The sequence below is a fragment of the Dermacentor andersoni genome, chromosome 7 (genome assembly GCF_023375885.2).
Source record: "Dermacentor andersoni chromosome 7, qqDerAnde1_hic_scaffold, whole genome shotgun sequence".
In the NCBI taxonomy this organism is placed as follows: Eukaryota; Metazoa; Arthropoda; class Arachnida; order Ixodida; family Ixodidae; genus Dermacentor; species Dermacentor andersoni.
The window spans coordinates 157148341-157168327 of NC_092820.1; the positions used below are offsets into that span (position 1 = coordinate 157148341).

The 19987-nt window shown below is 45.1% G+C and overlaps 1 protein-coding gene and 1 long non-coding RNA gene across 3 annotated transcripts; one reads left to right on the top strand and one right to left on the bottom strand.

The window, feature by feature from the left end:
• Window positions 1-725: 725 nt before the first annotated feature.
• Window positions 726-13171, bottom strand: LOC126533482 (uncharacterized). Of its 2 annotated transcripts, none has more exons than XR_008612900.2 (7): window positions 12547-13171; window positions 12390-12458; window positions 12138-12255; window positions 11438-11707; window positions 10641-10776; window positions 8310-8429; window positions 726-1607 (listed from the first exon to the last, which is right to left on the bottom strand). It is a non-coding gene; the product is annotated as an uncharacterized lncRNA (long non-coding RNA). The 2 variants fall into 2 exon arrangements; XR_007600002.3 differs by having other exon boundaries at window positions 8310-8410; window positions 12547-13165.
• Window positions 13172-13672: 501 nt separating this feature from the next.
• On the top strand, window positions 13673-19649 carry LOC126533524 (uncharacterized). The gene has a single exon (XM_050180693.3). The coding sequence runs from the start codon at window positions 17006-17008 to the stop codon at window positions 18995-18997; it is 1992 nt and encodes a 663-aa protein (XP_050036650.1). The 5' UTR covers window positions 13673-17005; the 3' UTR covers window positions 18998-19649.
• Window positions 19650-19987: the final 338 nt, after the last annotated feature.

Genomic DNA, 19987 nt, shown 5'->3' on the forward strand with positions numbered 1-19987 from the left:
TGTTGCTTCACATGAGAAAAACACAAGCAGCGTCATCCCAATGACAGTTATGGCCTCAGTTATGGGGCATAATGTAAGAAGGTAGGACAGCCGAGGAATGGGCAGAAAGGCGTGGGTCCAGGAGGTTTATCCAGACATCCTGAACCCCCTCTGAATTTTTTGTCAAGGAAATGCGAATCCTTTCACATCAGTTATACTTAACTGCAATTTATGCCTAACCAGGTTGGTTGGTTGATTTATGCCTAATGAAATAACATCACAACAGCTGTACAAGTTCAAGTTGACATTCATACGCAGACATAGTTCTGGCCCTATGACATCACAGTAGGCTGTCATTGTGCAGGTGGTGGAAACATAGGCTACTCTTGTCATTCTCTATCATGTCGTACTGTGTGCCACAATGAACATGTAAACTAGGTGATGTTATTGTTTTCATTTATGTTGCAGAACGTGACTCGCATAGTTTTTAATATGTTGGAAAAGTTATACCTCATAGTGAATTCATCATTCTATGCTTGTCTTGGTCATTGCACCTCCCTGCCTAATGCACAGGAGGTAGGAACTTTGTCCAGTGGTTCACCCCATTTATTCCTGCCACCTCCATCAATTATACATGCACTGATATGAGAAATAAATTATTATATTATGTCATATAATTAAAATATAAAGGGAGCATAATAGGTAGAAGCACAGAGAGCCAGGGGAAAGAAGAGAAGGAAGAATACTGACAATAACCAACAGTATTTATTACAGTGACTATTCACCCAACTTACACAGAGGTATATCGCCTCCTAAGCAGGCGCAGTTTATGAGCACATGCAATCGGCCATTGAGCCGATTAATGTAAATAGAATGAGGTTCTAGGAATTTGCAGGTCATTTGTAGGCCCAAGCTTTGTTCATGGGCCAGTGTTGCATTTTTTTAAAGTGGGCACACAACTTCCCTTAGCTGTTCCCACCTCCCAGGTGCATTAGTAGATATCTGACATGAGCCTGCACTACAGCCATGCACATCCCCTCACAAGGTGTGTGACCGGCAGGTACCGGCTACACGAGAGAAAAACATTATTGAATAAGTGGCTTGGTTCTCTGAAATCCAACAGGTATCGAGAGCTGGTTGATCTACAGCGACTCCCCCCCCCCCCCCCACCTCTTTCTTCCGAATTGTGGACTAACTAGCCATTCAGAATTGTTGCTATTAGAAGGTACAGCTGAATTGTTGGAGACTGACAATTACTGAATTTGTTTGAGACTATACTAGCGAATAAGAAAAAAAAAATCATTATTTTCCTCACTTCGATAAGCTGTGTCAATTGTGCAAGTTTTTTGCAAAATTAAAGACCATCATTATCATAAACAACACCCCCCCCCACCTTATAGACAACCCCCTTCTATCCGTGCCTGGACAGAAAGGAAGGTGGACAGAAGGAGGGAAAGGGGAGAGAGCTGGGTGTGTGGGCCACTGGCTTGAACCGACTGGCCTAGAGCACTGAGCAAGTCCTGGATTGGGGCATTGACCTCGACATCCAGCTGGTTCAGGTCCTGCAGCGTTGAGATTGGCTCTTCAAGCAGGAGAGGAGCAGGATGTGGAGACGACGGTGGGCACCTCTGCACAAGCGAAACAACATGGCCGACATGTTCAGTCCGACAAAATTCAGAGTTCAGAGCCTGTTACACCTGTCCCGAGCAATGAAATGAAGCAGTGTGCTGCAGAGCTGAAAAGGCTTGAGCTGACTCGAGGCACACTGCAAGATTGGATTGCATACTTATGCAGCCACTACTGTACATAGTACCAACTCTCATCTTAACTGTTTAAGTGCCGGCCAAAACTCCAAGAGACCAATCCGAAAATATTTTCTTTTTTGCACACCTATAGATAGCAAGTTTTCTGCCGATTCCAAATATATATATAGTACACTGGGGTAGTAAATTCCCAACTTTCCATTAGTTCCAATTTATGGGATTGGCGAAATCGATCGAATTATCCGGAGGGTCAAATTAAACAATATGCAAGAAAAGCGCCGAAACACAATGCTGCTTCACATCTGGCAGTATTTGCTCTATTTTAACGCGTCCCCTAAGTACACATGTGCCCAATTTCTATGTGACCGAAGTAGAAAACTAGCATAGGAACGATATTACCGTGCCTGCACAAAGTAGAAGTTTAACACTTACCCGACTGTTTAGAAATAAAAATTGTTGTACACAGGCGGCCGGTTTCTTATAGCCAGCTTCGCCACGCGTTTTTTCAGTCAGCTCCGCCGCAATACTTAATTATTATGCGGTAAAGCATACAACCATGGCAAAGGCTGTTTTGGGTTCGTGTCCGACTGCACCACGCAGACGATTTTCCGCCAAATTTTATTTAAAAAGGAGAAAGGCGTGCGTTAGAATCAGGTAAAAAGCAGTTATCAGACATGCTGAGCAATCTTCCTCAGGTGGGCCGAAAATAGGCGTTTTCGACGAGGGATGATGCATGTTCAACACCTTCACCGTCCCCTAAGCTCCGCCGGGACAGACGCTGCCACTAAAGGGGTCGCTATCGAGGTCACTATAGGGGTCTGGCGCATGCATGCTGACTGGTCAAGTTCGAATTATGCGGCAAATGCCAATTTTAGGATCGAAATAATGAGGATTCGGGCCCACAGAAATGTACGGGTGCTGGCCAGGATCAAATTAACCAAAAGAAACCTAATTAACCGGAGTCAAATTAACGAAAGTCTCCCGTAACAAGAACCATGCACGTTGACCAGAAACTGCAGAGATAGTAGGAGCTCAATTCCGTCACAATCACTTCATGCTACAGGTATGGTTTACAGCAAACATTTGTTGAAAAAGGCTTGCAAATGCGATAAGTCAATGCATTTGAAGAGTGACTATGGAGGATTAGAATGGTTCCTTGCTTGGCTAGATGGTTCATTTTAACTTATGTGACAGTGCGGAAAAAAAGAAGGGGGAACGGACAACAATGGAGACTGAGTGAAAAGAGCGCTGTTACATAAGTTGCAAGGATAAGAATGTTGCTTTCGTGTGATAGATCTCAAAACACAGTAGGAGGCAAAGTCCCAGAAGTGCATCTGTGCAATATTTGTGAAACATCTGTGCATAAACCTTGCCCCTTAATCCCAGCAGTCATACTCAAACCTACGTTTATTTGCTCTGCACATTGTTGGATTGCTCTAGACATGGATTGGCACATTTTGTAAGTACGCAATTCTACGCGATCTGAATCTCGAAAGTAATATGCCCTGCAACATGAAACAGCACTGCAAGGAGAAAAGCATTTTGAAAGTAGCAGGAGGAAATATTGGTGCCCCGACGCCCTTTAGAACCGCCCCTGCAAGACACTGCAATGCACTCTAATTGGCCTCTCTCGGATTGGCCCTCTGGACACCCTCTTAACCCTGAGCTCTGAATCACCAAGTGCTTCCTCATTGTCATTTGTTAGGCGTGTTGATAAACTGAAAGCATATTTAGCGCCAGCAAACAAGGACGGGAGGGAGATGACACCACAATGCGCTAACTTCAACAACTTGATTTTCAGGTCCCTGTTTGCTGGTGCTAAATATGCTTCCTCATTGAGGCAGATGTTTCACAGACCCACTATATGTTAGAGTGGGACCTTTGCTCTTGCAACTTGTTGAGCTCGGTGGACTGCGACCCAATTGAACGGCAACCGCTTGCATGCAGTATTGAAGCGACACGACAAGCAGACCTCACCACGCTGTCACAGCATGAGGCAACCACATGGATGTGACATTGCGAAAAAAAGTAGCGACAGATTTGCAATGTTGTATTAATAAAAACAATCGAACATCTGTAATATAATTGCAAACGTGCCACAAGACCAACATTTTAACCAATACAGTAGAACCTCGTTGATACGTTCCTGTTACGCACATTTTCCCGGCGCCATCATTCGCAATTAAGAACTTAAAATATACCCCAATAGAGTTGCGCTCATTTTTTACCGGTTTATACGTTCCCGGAACGCAAAATTGTTCAGCACCAACGTTAAGTATTTCATCAAACTGCAATCATATATGTTTTCCAGCCGCTTTGTCCCATGTAAACAAGAAAATGCGCGAGGCGCACGCGATCGAGAACAGTATACAGCTGCCCATCGCGGCAGCTTCCCCGCAATACTCGTCTGCCCGTCTCACGTGAAAGCGCCGGCGCGCACTCAGTTTCTCATTTCGGTACCAGCAAATCTCCTCCGGGTTCGTCGCACGCAGCATTCACAGCTATCGCCGCCAATCGCATTGCGGTAAGCATCTTCGCCTATCTTTTTCACAGTGCGTGGTGCCGCTGAAAGCGTAGCGCATGCTTCTAATAAGCGATAACCGAAATGCGACGCCGTTCCCTGCTGCAGACTGCGATCGTATACGTTTTCCGGTGGCTAGACACCATGTGAACAAGAAACGGCGCGAGGTGCGCGCGATCGAGAACAGTGTATGTGAAAATCATATGAAAATGACGTCTCACATGAAAATGACTATGCGCACATTTTCTTCTTTCGGCACCAGCATATATCCGGCCGGGTCACTGCATGCCGCATTCACAACTATCGCCGCCAAATCTATTGCGATAAGTGTCTTCACGTATCTGTTTTACAGCTGCGTGGTTCACTGTGCCATTCGTAGCATACTATACACTTTTAGTAGGCAATAATCCATACTCGCCGCCGTTCCCCGCTGCAGGCGGCACAATGTGGGCATCGCATTTCGCTTCGGTGGCATCCAGCGTCGCCCACCAGTTCAATTTCGTTTCGATTTCCCGTTGCCCTCTTAAAACACCACGCAAACAACAAAACAAGTCTCCGGCCGCCGAAGCATCACCAGCTCGACGCGAAGCATCACCAGCTCGACGCGAAGCATCACCAGCTCGACGCGCGTTTGGCGTCTCGTACCGTAACGATCTACGCAACGCTTTGCATTACATAGATGTCAACAACAGTTGAGTCTGTCTGATTTTTTTTAGTTAATTCAGATCGTCCGTTTTTTCGGCTAGTGCGTTTCTCTCGACATTTTTTTCCCCAATATGTATGAACGAGGTTCTACTGCAATTATTAGATGTAGTTTTAATATGCTGTCATCGCCAGTAAAAATGTGTTCCAAGTTACAAGCGTGGAATGCTGTAGCGCCACCTGGTGGGTAAAAATCAAAACACTTCCAAAGCTCTTGGTGGCGTCTCAGGCCTAACAGCATCTAAACAAACAAATGATCTCAATAATAGTCACAACACATTGAGAATACTTCGTCCTCGTCGAGAGATGACGCAAAGCAATGGCAGATTTTATCCCTTATTTCTCGCTATCATCAGTGAAAGAAATTCCACAAGAGAGGACACTCGGCAAAAACTTGCGACAGGAAACACGTCATGCCTAGCATCAATCTCATCCCTTAGTTGACGCGAGCATTTGAAAAAAATTATACGAAATGAACTTACAGACAGCATTTTATTTTATATTTATTCTTTCCTGCTACAACTAAATGAACTTATGAATGAACTTATGAACTGAATGAACTTATACTTTGCAACTTACTTTTCTTGCTTTACCTAGCAACTAGCTAACGGCACGCCAGCAGCGCCAGATGCATGCATCATGCGCCAGACACACCACCAAAGCCAGCGAGGCCGGTTGCACACGTGAAGTTCGGTGAGCAGTCTCTTTTGAATGTAGCGTGTTTGTTGGGTTCCCGGCGTATTCCCCCTTGCGTTCCTTCTGAACTTCAACACAGCACCACTGCACTATTAGACTACAGCAAGGTGAGAAATTTTGTTTGACAGTTTGTGACGCATTTCAAGCAATTTTGGCTTTTACGCCACGGAAGCAAGACTTGCGACGCAGTTAGTGAAAAACAGCTCGGCCGTCCTGGCGTAGTTAACTTTAGTTAATGACTCGTACTGGGAGATGTTTGTGACACTTTCTATGAGCCCGAACATTATTTTAACTTTTTCTAGTTGTTTATTGGCACGCTCGCCGCACCCGGCTTTGTGACGCAGTTTAGTTTCGCTCGTGTACTGGATCTTACTGGGACAAGTTTTGGCGCTTTCTCTGAACTCTAACATTATTGTAATTTTGTTACTTTTTGGAATTTTGACGCATGCTCACCGCATCTGGTGTTGTGAAGCAGTTAGCGAAAAGCAGCTAGGTCGTGGTGAGAAATTAAGTTTGGCGTGTACTGAACCTTGCTGGGACAAGTTCGCGGCGCATTCTCTGACCCCCAAGTTTATCGTAATTTTGTTATTTACTTTTTGGGATACTTTTGAGGTACGCTCACCGTGCCTGGCGTTGTGACGCAGTTAGTGAAGAGCAGCTTGGTCATGATGAGAAAGTAAGTTTGGCGTGTACTGAATCTTGCTGGGACAAGTTCGTGATGCATCCTCTGACTCCCAACATTATCGTAATTTTGTTACTTATTGGGATACTTTCAAGGTACGCTAACCGCACCTGGCATTGTGACATAGCTAGCGAAAAGCAGCTTGGTTGTGGTCAGAAAGTTTGGCGTGTACTGAATCTCAGCGGGGCAAGCTTGCGACACTTTTTCTGGCCTCGCAAAAACATATACCTTCTTTTGGTACTCACGCTTTCAAAGACGCGACGAGCAATTGCCAGGAGTGATAACACGTGTGTTGCTTGCGCCAGCAGAATGCACAACAGATAATGCCGAGGTGCTCAAAAACGAAGAACTTGAAAATTCGGTCTTCTGAACGACTGAAAATAGGCTCTGCACCCACGCATTTGTCTTGAGTGCGAGCGGAAAGAATTTTGCCAGTGTCTAGCATGGTCTGGCTGGGAGCCTGTGCTGTGGCCACTTCTGTATATGTAGCTTACCTTAACATCGCATCGACTGAGGCCAAGTTGTTTTGTAAACGTGCAGTCACCCGTGTATTTGTGCTCTTAAAGTACACGAAATAATGAGTGGGAATGGGGAATGCTTGCAAATCAGATGTTTTCATATTTTGTGGCATTATTTGGGATGAGTCAGGTATTTTCTACGCCATGTGCAAGTAAGGCAAATTGCTTTCGTTTGTAATGTCGCCCATTAACGACTTTTGCATGCTTCACCTCTACACGCACTATTCCTAAAAGGTCTAAACACCAAAATGAAATATGCTTGCAATTTTTTCAGCTGATGCCATCCGGTGGAGCTTCATACGGGAACTACTACTGCTTACTTGGTGCCACAACATTGGATGAACACACAAAAAGCCCGGAACGAGCATTTATATACAGTAAAATAAACACTTCCTCATTTACAACATGTCTTGCGTCTGCCTTATGAAATTGCATGTGGCACAGATTCAATGGAGGCTTGTAAAGATCACGCACAAGCATTCGTACTAAATAAAACGATTCCGTGCTAAGAGCTCACATAACTGAGCAGCAGAAGCAAAAAAAAAAAGACAGACAGAAAGAAAAAGAAAAAAAAATCCGCGCTAAATAGCACAGCCGGCGCAAAGCGTGCTAGTAGGCGTTCAAAACGCACGCGCCCGAAACCAAAACCGGAAGATGTTAATCCCATTCACTTGGTGCTCTACAGTCAATTCGGCTGCTGGGCTCTATGGGAATGTCTGCTCTTGTTGAATGTCTTTATGTTATCCTTGTGGAGAGCCAGTAACGAGAGTGAATTCAGATAGAAGCGGGTGAACTGGTTACTACTATGTTGTGCAATCGCTCGGTAACCTGCGAAAGCTGCCGCGCGAACTTTTTGGCGGCAGGTGAATTTTTCTGGCTGGCCAAAAATTGGCAGTGGGACAAGTGACAGATCACCCTCCGCAACAAAAACCTGTCACTCATCACCATTACTAGAAAATTGCGTGCATGTGGTTGCACCTTTAGCCTAGCTCAGCAGCCACGAGCACTCGACTTGTCTTTTAAGAACCTTTGCCCACAAGCCGTGACTGTTGTACTGTGGTGTACCATATGTAAATGAACCTGTGTTTGTTGGCTATCTGGCTTTGGAACCTTCTGTGTGCCCTGTCAGAGTCGACGAACCCAGCCATACAAAATCACAGACTCCGACAGCCCAAGTCAATGACTGCGCTAAGCTTACATCCTCACTAAGCCCCTTTGCACAACATAACCTCAGTCATAAGACAGAACAAATGTTACCATAGGCAATGCTCATGATTGGACTTTGTGTGAACTGTGCACCGCTCGCGATAACTGTTAATTGTTACTTTCAACCTATTCAAACACTGCTATACACACACTTCATGAACATCCAGGCAGTTGGAAAAGACCCAAGTTACTGAATGTGGTAACTGAATGGTGGAACAATCTCCAAGCAGTTGAGGACTGACCTTGACATAGCGCAAGGTTTAGCACAGGTATCCATGGCAGGCGTCTTCTCCATTCACCAGCAAGTTTAGCAGCATGCTGTCTTTGTTCTGGAGCCATGAGCCTGAAATGAAGAAAGGATGCTGCAAAGACGTGAAGAAAGAGGGGAGACAGAGGGGCTCAATTTTTGTTAACAATGGCATATATGGAGTGATCGTATTTAAGTTGTTCGAAATTTTTGAAGATCACCTGTGGTAGATAGCATAATTCTTGTCATTGAACTCAAGGGCCCATGTAATTTGCCACACACTTTGGAAATGAATATCTCAAAACTGGTGTCATTCTGAAAATTCATTCGAAATGGACATGCCTTGCCAACTCGCTGGCTACAATTCGTGAATTGCAATATGTGCCATAAAGTAATCAATTAAGAAATTAATTTGTTAATTTTCTGACCAGCTGAAAATGTGGTTAGATTTCTCATGCAAGTAATGTCTGCCTCTGAATAATCCAGCTTAGGGACTAGAATTATGTTATATAGAACAGGCGATCTTTAAAAAATTTGAAAACTTACATGATCACTACACGCGCGCGCGCGCACGCGCACGCACACACACACACACACACACACACACACACATCGATATATCATCATCCAATCATCAGAATTTCAACAAATTTTTCTTGTGAACCCCTCTCTCTCTGTGTGTGCGTGTGTGTGCATGCGTGCGTGCGTTGCAGGTTTATAAATTTCATCATTTTTAAAGATCACCTGTGGCAGATAGCATAACTCTAGTCGTTGAGATGGGTTATTAAAAGAGATGGATGTTTCTTGCAGGAGAAATTGAAACACATATTCAACTAATTAAAGCAATCACTAAATAACTTCACAATTAATTCACAGCACATATTGTAATTTATAAATTGTAGCCGGTGAGTTGGCAAGGCATATCCATTTAGAATGAATTTTCAGGATGACACCAATTTTGACATATTCATTGCCAAAGTGTGCGACAAATTACATGAGCCTTCCAATTACTTTTGTGCTTCAATGCTTTATAGAGTGTTTTGTTAAAGAAGTAAGTGGAACAGCAGTGCATTTTTAACGCTAGTTGGATGGCACATATCTCGGAACCTCTGCCACCTTCAAAATTCTTTCCAAGTGGTTATACAAATTTTCAATTGCAACCTGTGCCCTAAAGTAACTAATTAAGGAGTTAATTAGTTAACTTTCATCAATTAGTTGACGATTTCACTTTCTTGAGCAAGAAACGTCCGCCCCTTTGCATAATCCACCTCAATGACTAAAATTATGCTATCTGCCACAGGCGCTTTTAAAAATTGCATAATATTTTAAAATGATCACCTTGTATATATGTTGAAGGTTGACTCTGCCTGGCATTGGATAAATTTTTGAAGGATATTTTTTTGTCATTGGAGAGCAGCACATACCTGGAGGCCCGTACCCAGTTACCCAACTTGGCATCAAAGAGGTTCATGTGGTTCAAAGAGATTCATGTGGTACATACCACATGGCACACACTCAGTGATCCGAGCTAATCCAATGGTTGATTTTAGACCGTTTTGTCACATCAGTTCAATGCCCTACCCATTACATCATGGACTACACAGTGACATAAGTTGATGTGGAAACAGACATGCAGCCTGACCAACAGGCAGAAACGCAATCCCCTAAAGTGTGTGAAGTTCCCAAACAACGCTACTTGCATCAAACATTTTGCTCATGTTGTCTTGTGTTGTGCATTGATTTTAGCACTAATTTACAGTTTCGTTGGTGCTGCATACTTATAGAATGAACAATCCATAATACAGTTACATGTCACTTATACAGTTACATGTCACTTTCAGTAAAAGCACTAGGTTACACACAGGCCACCTATTGTAGGTGAGCGACAGGAATTTTTTCGTACCTTTTGTAGCATGCCACACATCAAAGTAGTGAAGGATCCCTGGACACTGGAGCAAGATGTGTTTCTTAATGCCCGAGTGGCAGTCTGTTGTCAATGAGCTCACAGTCGTGCCTTGCTCAAAGAAATTTGAAACCTCTTACAAGGCCCTCTTTTTCCATTTAGGAACTCTCACCTGTACTTCACTATTCAAGACAGGAATGCACCAACAACACTGCTGGTATTTATATACACACGAATAATTTTTTTTGGCAATGAACAGTTTAGAAAGGTGAAAAAAAAAAAAAAAAAAAGGTCCCCCTCTTTACTGCAATGAGTCACTGAGCTGCTCAGGTAGCATGGCATACTTTGGCTGGCGAAGGTGAATCTTGCTTCCATAATAAGGCTGGGTAAGAATACATCTTAACTGCTTCTTGCTTGATTTACCTCCTTGACTTGAACTTGCTCCGTGTGTGAGGATTTTAGCACTGTGACCTGCCGCATCACAGTGACCATCTCCATAAAGCTGCAGGGTTGTATCAGTGACCCGTGTCAGCAGTGATGCCTGATGCACATTCCAAACCTGTAAAGAATTCGCCTTGGTAATCATTGTGCTTCTCACTTATTCAAAACACAACAGTGTGACTCGGGACGAGCATATAAACTGATGCTCAAAAGAATAGAAAAATTGGGCATGTTTGTGTTGATGCGTGGTAGCAGGCTGTTCGAACAGCGATGACAACTACACAGGATAAGCATTGAACTTGAGCTATAGTTTGTTTGCAGAAAACACTTGTTTAAATACAAACCAAAAATACATGAACCCATCTATCACATGACAAAACGACAGGAAAAAGGGAGGCAAACCTCAATGATAACACATACTTAAAAATATAACGAGACTTGTATGCGGACACAAGGTACACCAGATCGTGACAGGCTAGTCAGTCGAATTTACATGCACTTGGACTCAACCATAGTTCTACTCAGCTGGGCCCCCTCACTCGGGACTGTAGGACTCACCAAAACAAGTGTTATGCAAGTGTAGGTGCGCAGTTCCAGCAGTGACACCGTTGACATTCGTACTTGATAACTACTTCAAATTCATTCTATGTGAAAAACTATGCACGTGCTTGGAAATTTTCCAGTTACTTAACTTTCAAAAAGTTCACGCGCTTGTCTTTAGTGCGCATCACCAGTTTTTAGCGTGGGTTCTTATGCTGTACAATGTGAAATCTACTTACTGATCAGCAAATGTTGCACTCAAGGTACGAGTCTAGTTGTATGGCTCATGCCTCCTGTCATGCCTGTCATCTTTGCATGCTACCAGCAGGGTATTATGCGAGATGAGAAAGCTGGCCTCCTCTCTAGATGTCTGTCCCCGTTGCTTGGCTCCTTCAGCTCTTTGCACTACAATGCATCTTGACCAGAGCTGACATCACGTGCTTCCTTCTCCTATAAAACCTGCGTTCCCTTTTCCTTTGTTTTCTTCATTGTTGTGTTAACTTGAACTCCTGCAATAAAAATCGCGTTGCAAAATGCTAATCAAGGGACCATTAAAAATGAGACTAATTTTAAACATTACTGTAAATGGGAATGAAATTGCCTGTGATCAAAGTAAAGATGTCGTAAAAGTAGGCGCTTATGCCAATAAATACCAGCTATGAAGTAACACAACGGTTATATGAAATACACTTGCTTCATTAACCTGACCAATCACAATGGCATTACACTTTTGCCATTTCTGCGATACTCCTCGGTTCTTCTATCGTCAGCAACAACTACAAAAAAAATACTGCATCTCGTGAATTAATATTTAGTGTCGGTGTGCACATACGAACATGGAGAAATGCAAAAAGAAAGTAAGAAAAAGGGAGAAAAGTATTGTATATCGTAGCATGATAAGCCCAGTTCGGAAAGTGCGATTATCACAAGCCCACTCACCAATGCTAGTGCCGCGCAGACGAACTTGCGCATATTTAGCATATCGAAAGCTACTTCCACTTTTCTCGGCAGTAGTACTCGACGAAAGGCTTGCCTGTGTCCCCACGTCCCGGGTCGCCTAAAAATAACCAACAACTTGTGAAGCTGCGCGTCAGGCGCGCATCCAAATTATGCAGCGGCTTCTGTCAGTGCAGTTTCTGAGCGCCAGCGCCGTAAATAGACAGTTTTCGCACACTTTACGTAATGTACTACCTCGGTCACGTCGCTCTGGTTGGAGGTGTCGGTCATCGAATCGCTGGTTTCCATTTCGGCAAGTTCAGCCTGAAAACAAAAGCAACTTGATGTCACAGCTGTACGTATTCGCACATTTATAGGTCTTTCCTTCTTGAAAACCAAATGCCGCACTCACCGCAGCTTTATCATCCTGTAACGGTTCTTGTATTTCGGGCACGACCGACGGAACAGCGCGACGGGAAAGCAGTGCTCGGAAAGGCACTCCACACGACTTGCTCACGTTACCATTGCATTCGTAATCCTCTGGACGAAAGTGCAGCGAGCATACTACGAAATTTTTCGGCTTTTTACCATCCCACTGTCGCAGAGGGACGGCACTTAGCCACTTCGAACGCAGAGGTTCACTTCTTGGCACACTGTGGTAAGTCACATTGGATTCGCCGCTGCAACTGCTCTTGACCAAGCGGCCTGGGCCATTCCTTGGACCGTTTGGACATCCCGCGACATCACATGGACGTGGCATTCTCTGCTGTTTGCAGCATAGAATAAAAGAACAGTTTCTGCGAGTTTCGCGAGCCGGATAAACCAACTGCGCAGCACTACGCGATAACGAAACCACTGAAGCGCGGGTGTCAAGGGGGCAAAGGGTAACATCAAAAATGTATTTTTTTTTTCTAAGAATCAAATAGAATTAGGCAAGTAACATTTTCTTCTGTCATATAATGCAATTCGCTGATTTTTCTATTGTGATTGGTTGAGTACCACAGTAGAAATTATAATAAATTGCTACGTAGTCATTGGGCTATATTATAGCACATCAGGCTATTACTAAAACTCTCTTATTCGAAACAATATTTTGACGCCTAAGATCAGTGCCGCGATGATCGGTTAAAAATGTATGGTGTGATTTACGGCATATTGCATACTGCGACATTTCATTAAAGTGTTTTTCCTCTCACTCTCAAGCCCTGCGAAAAAGGATATAACACGAAAATGTATCTCTAAACGTTATAGTACAGTGTTATAAGCGTTCTTGTAACCATGGGAATGTCGCATTACGTGCCGAACTGACAGCCGCCTCGCGGGAATTGTAAAAGTGACGTGAAGTAACCACCATAGATATAGTAGAGTGTTATAGCCTCCGAGATTTAAGCGCGCGCCAGCGGAGCAGGCTTGGCACATCACGCTTGACAACCTTGGTTCCTTGATGCCGCGAAAATTCGAGTGGAGGGTAACTCTCATTTTGCGTATAGGTTTTGCATAGGTTTTGCGTGATCAAATCGCAGTCATTGCACAAGCCAGTTGGCTGTGTTGTCCGTCGGTTGGTGCATGTTGTACGTCAGATACTGTGGATACGGGTGTACATGTAATCTGTGGTGAATTCGTCTTGCCGTTTGCTTAGCGCGTCGACAAGAGAAACCCGCTGGACGAAAGGAGTTGCTTATTGCATTCGGTGTAAAACATTTTGACCTCTTATTTGGCAATTTGACCTACCTGATTCTTGGCCAGTTCCCCAGGGTGGGTGCGTACGTGCCAGTGTGTCACAACGACCTGCATATACATACAAGTGCTGTAGCCCACGCTGGCCACTCGGTGTACTGGTACCGCTTGTTCGATGCCATGCTGATGTACGCCCACGTACGGAGTCATGAAATTGCGGCGCTCAACGTTGCTTCATGGTTGCGCGCTGCCGCGTGGACTGGACCACTGATTTCAATTAGTGGAAATTGTCTGTGTCGGCCCCGGAGTACTTGGCAAATCTGGCATCGTCGCGATGCTGACTGAGTGGTAGGCGCTACCATGTTCGGCGTTGTCGAAAAAGGAAACATATTGGATATACGGTCGAAGGGGGAGTCGCCATTATCGATGTGTCAAAGATAGCTTCTTGACAGCCAGGCACCTCGTCCTTGGGACGTACATCCGAATATGATGTTCTGGACGTCTCAGATATCCTATTAAGGATGTCCCAAAGTTATCGCACATGGATCCCCCCCCCCCTTTTTTTTTCTTGTTTTTTTTTTTTTTTTTTTTTGACAAGCGCGTGAATATTTGTCTTCCAATTAGGCTCTGTCTGAATTTCCTCGTGATAGAAATATGTTTGCTCGCATGTCCAAATTACATTCCGAAGATATATATATATATATATATAATGTTTGGAGCTCGCATGTACGTCCATCCTTTGGAATTTTCTGACGCAATTTACTTTGAAAACTTCAGTTAGTTCAATAAGGCAATTGCGCTTGGCGGAAGGCCTAGAAATATGAGGAGTATGCGGCGCTTCCACACTCGTGCGTGTGGGCGTACTGTGTGCGCACAATGTATACGTCCTTGATGCGTGGGCGCTCTGCCCGTTGCATCAGCTGTCATGCAGTGTGTGCTGCGACCATAACGGATATTATGGTCAACACTGTGCAAAAGGCCCCGGCACATGTCCGTAAAATGTACGCAGCATGCATGTCTCCAAACTTCACTTCCCTCTCAGACGTGCAATGGATGTCCGCAGGACATAGGGTGCCTCGATGTCCTCCTCCCTATGTGGCAGGGGGAGGATGACATCGAGGTATTCTCAGCACACGGAAAGTGAAGACACGGAAAACGCTCCTCCACTCCGCAGCACACAAGGGGCATATACGGCCGGCAATGCTCGTCGACTCTCCAACAAGGCGCGGAGAAGGATGCAGAGTCAGACGACCAACACAGCTTGTTAAGTTGTGCACTGGTTTAATCACTAATGTACGAGGCGACCTGACATGGGAGCCTTGTTTGCCCAGTGAACCACCGATATCCTACCAACAGGCCAGCTAGGCATATGATCCATTCGTCCACGTCTCGGCATAACATCTAAAGGAAGTCCTACTAACATGTACTTTGTAAATATCAAGTAGCCGATGTCATATTGACGTCCATTCTACTTTAGAATGAGACTCTTTATGGACATTGCATACTGATCGATGTCGTAGAGATGTACGCGCTACGTCGCATCAGATGGCGGCATTCTTAGGTTTTCTTGAGGATTTATTTAAATATCGGTTAGGGGGGTGTAATTAAGATACTGTAGTTTAATTTTCCCCTGAATTCCCCGAGCTCTGTTGCGCATGAAATGTCATTCACATTGAATATGGTACGTAAATTTTTGCAGCAGTAAAAGGGAGAACCATAGGCTCAGGTTAGACACTGAAGGCTCGTAGAAAATTTTCAGATAACCTTTGTTCCGAATTTCTGAAACGCCTGTGTAATGGAGCGTTGCGCTGCTGTTCACATGGCGTCTAAGGTATGTTGTAACATGACAGAAATACTTTTTCGAACCACACATGAACAGTTGTCCCGCCCCATATAGGCCTTTTCCCCCCTTAACCTAACCTAACCACATAATTATGTTTTCTTATTTGTTGAAATTATAGTTGTCAATCATCATGTCTGTGTCTCATATATCTGTTTATCTACTCTCCCTATTTTCTGATTCAATTTACTTTTAAACTTTTAATTAATATAATATGCTCAATATGCACGCGGGATGTCCAGGAGAATGAGTATATATACGCTGCTCTTCCTTGTCGCGGGCGTGCGCATAATGTGTGTACGCGACGTATATGATCTTGCTTTGCGCGGAGGCACTCTGCCACACAGCGTCTGCTGCGAACAGTATATTGAATTTGCACTCGATAATACATCTGCTGTGGCACCTGCAAGTATGGCTCGCTAGCGTGAACTGAAAAAAAAATATCCATTAGATGTTCTACAGATATCTGCAGGCACATATATATGCGCAGCTGCGATATCCTTACAGTTAACGTTACAACAACGCGATATGGATGGGACAGATTATCCGTGGTATGTATTTGCAATGTTTGAATAAATCGAGATATCTATATGCGATGTCCAAAACATCATGGAGCATAAATGGGTTGACAGGTGCGCAGCGTTGGAGTCGATACCCTGCCGTAGCGCCTTCTGCTCGATGCAAAAAGGAGAAGCCGCGTTGTGGCTGGCGTGCGCTTCGGATGGTCTCCTCTGCGTTGTGTCGGAGAGTCGCAAGCCCTGCCGTAGCAAGCGTACCGCGCTGTGCTAGCACAGTGCGACCTGTTGCAGTCACGGCTTGCGGGCAAATGCTGACCCGCAAAACTGATCGAGTGCGCGCGACCGCTGCCTGCGCTAACCGGATAGCGTTCCACCAAGTGCGAGGAAGTCGCAGGAGCAGAGGACATCCTGCGTTACGAACTCCTGGGCATTCCTGGGCGCGGAACAATTTTTTCTCTAAGGATCTGACGCGGCGCTAGCAGAGCAGAGCTCGGGGGAGAGGGTGGCCACTGGGTGACCAATCGGGGCTTGCGACGCGATCGCGTGTGCGTCCGGACGCCGGGAGGGAGAAGCCAATGATAGAAAAACGCGGGAGAATCGCTCCAGCGCGCTGTCTCGGCTAGAGGTCTCCGCAGAACAAGCTCGTCAAGTTGTCAAGTACGTGGTAGGCAGGCACCTCGATTCCCAAAAGCTACACCGGCAATCAGGCAAGTGATTTCTCTAACCACCTACCGTCGCAGAGTCTGAAGGAAGTGGGAGACCTCGCCTGCTGCTTGCGACAAATGTTCGGTGCTATCCTTAAACTGTGCAACGCAAGTTAAGGAACGCGCAGGCATATGGCGTTCCAGTGCGGTCGCTGTCTCTATAGGTCCTTACAGCCCATTCATATTCTGTTGCACAACCAGTGGTTACATGCGGGGCGTGAGCTGCTGCTTCTTGTGAACGGAAACTCCGTGCGCCATGCCGATGTTGCTGATGCCCATACGCAGCACGTCAGCCTGGTACATTACCGTTGTAGTGTTCCAAATTGCGACTTCGAAAGTTTAAACCCCGATGTGTTTGAATGGCACCTCAATGCATCCCATTCGAATGTCAGAGAGTACATCTGTTTTATTTGTGATTCGTCTGCTACTAGCCCACGGGCACTAGTGCAGCACTGCGTGACGCATGACATGGATGTGGTGCAGTGCGGCATCTGTCACCATTCTGAGCCCGCATGCAAGAGAATGCTGAAGCACCTTTGTGACCATCACCCTGACAGTCCCCTAAGACTTATCTGCCGCACTAGCCAGCAAGTTGAAGAGCTTGAAAAATGTGTGCAGACATTTCAAGGATTTCCAGAACTGCGTGCAATTGGGGCCAGCTCAGCACAGGAACTTGCCGGGCTGGGCACCAGTTCATCTGCTGCTCCTCTGGACATGTCCATGGCCTGCCATTCGTTGCCACAAGCCCCAGCCAAGAAAACCTGCCCTTTCTGCCCAGACCGTGTTGTGACCTTGGCTGATCTTGCAAACCATTGTGTTGCAGCCCACCAGATTAACCTTAAAATTTCAGAGACCTTGGAGCTCATGTTGAAGAAGCACTGTGCATCTATTGCCAAAGAAAGCTGCCTCTCCTGCCCATTCTGTAATGCAACATTCCTGAACAAGGATGAGCTTCAGGAGCACATGTATTGCGAGTTTCAATACATGCCTATCCAGTGCGATGCCTGCAGTTATTCCACCTCTAACAGAACCCGCTTGAAAGAGCACTTTTCATTCAGCCATCCTGAAAAGTGCCCTGTGTTTACTACTTGTGAAAATGAAGATTTTGAGTCCTGCGTGACACAATTCGTCACTCAACAAGAAGCTCGCTGTATCGTGGTTGAGAAACCGTATCAGTGTGTCCATTGTCCAGGGCAATTCCAAAGTGCCGAGGAACTAAGACTTCACCTGTATACACATCTGAAGTACTACCCCTACCACTGTACTATATGCGACGAGTGTTTCGTTAGCGAAGAAGAAGTCGAACAGCACCAGCGCAGGACATACAGTGTAGTGGGGCAATACTCAATGAAAGAAGTGAGATTCGAGAGTAAAGAGACAAGGCTAGACCATTTAATTGATATGGCAACAGAAAAAGTGCAAGAGCTTTTGGGAAAATCATCTTTGCAACAGTGTCCATGGAAGGGATGCTCATTTGAATCTTCAATACAAAATGAATGTGCTATTCACTTGATGGTCCACGTGAGCCAGCGCAAGACATGCACTAGCTGCCAGTTCAGCTCCTACAGCACCGATGTCATTGCATGGCATTCTAAGGAGCAGCATAGTCCCGTCTCCAGCAGTACCAGGAATCCTTCCTGCAGTGACATACATCCTGTGCGAAAGAGCAATTCACGTTTGTTTGCTTGCAGTTTGTGTAGTTATAGGGGACCAAACTCCATGTGCATTTGTGAACACCCCAAGACTGCGCAGCCTGGCAAGGCAGCCAAACTGGTTGTTCCTAAAAGGAAAGACCTGCACAGCCCAACCATCAAAAGCGTGGAGGGGTCAAGGAAACCAAAGGAAGAGGATTGCGAACAGAGATTGTGCATATCTCTAGTGCGTCGTCAAAAGGACACCACTCGCCTCACTCCATGGTCACTGAAGAAAGAGCAGTATTTCTGTAGCCAGTGCCATTTCCTGGCCTCATCAGCACATCTGCTACACATTCACAAGGTCAGTTTCCACGCAGGTGCTCAGAGGCTTAATGCAAATGCAGCCGTCATTGCTAGAGCAATCTCCAATATCTTGACTCTGGCCACTCGCCGATATTCTGTGCCAGCTTCTGGTGTTCCTCACAGGTAGTCTCAATCTGCAAGCCAGGTCAACATGACCACTCTTACATCTGCTTTGCAGCAGACAGACAGTATCCACAAATGTCGCAAGTGTTTGAAGTTTCAGTCAAGAACGAGTTTGTTCAATCACCTGGTTGTGAAGCATCGTACGTATGGTGTGTGCGATACCTGTGGTGGGGGCCTAATGAACAATGCTCAGGCTCTTGCTCACACAACCAAGAAGCACCTACCTTTGAAAAGCACTTTCACTGTACTTGGACGTCAGCTGACCAACAACAAAAAGCAACGTCTCTAGCACTCAATGGTCCTTACAAAATGCCTGTGACGTTTCTGTGGTGGCTCCTGATGTTCGTGTGTCTGCATAACTTTTCTCATCAGCACAACCTTAATGTGCTTGTAAAGGACTTTGGGAACTTGTTTATTAAGGATTTTTAACAAGTGCCATTGCTTCATTTCTTACTTGCATTACTGTAGTGATTGTATGCATGTTGGGCATACTTGTTGCAGATGTAGCAATTCTTCCGCATAACTTTGTCTGTAGCATCTTATGTACTTTATTGCTTTCGCTGTCACCTGCTGAGAAAGCCAATTTTGTTTATATTCACATTTCTGTGTTACCAAAAACCTCATGCAAAGCATTAATAAACAGCTTTATGGCTACCGAGTGTTGGTTTGTATTTTGTTGGGAGCCATGTGTGTAATACGGAGTGCAAAAGCTTCCTATTGCATGGTAGCTGTAAGGCCCCAGGTCCTGTAGCACACCTCTTCAAAATTCATTCATTGTCTCAATTCTGTATGCATCCGCCACAGCACACGCAGGTAGACATTGCCGTCATCTGCCATAGGGCTCGCACACAGCGGCTGTTGCATCTATCCATTTGCTATGCTGTTTGAGGGTTTGAGGGGTCTTGCTCCTGTAGCACTCTAAGGCATTGTAAGGTAAGGTAATCTAAGGAAGGTAAGGTAATCCAGGTATCTAGAAACGTTGGCTTGGAGTATC

What these genes read in the sequence shown, in the direction of transcription:
- LOC126533524 (XM_050180693.3), top strand. Translation starts at nt 17,006, where the DNA reads ATGGCGTTCCAGTGCGGTCGCTGTCTCTATAGGTCCTTACAGCCCATT.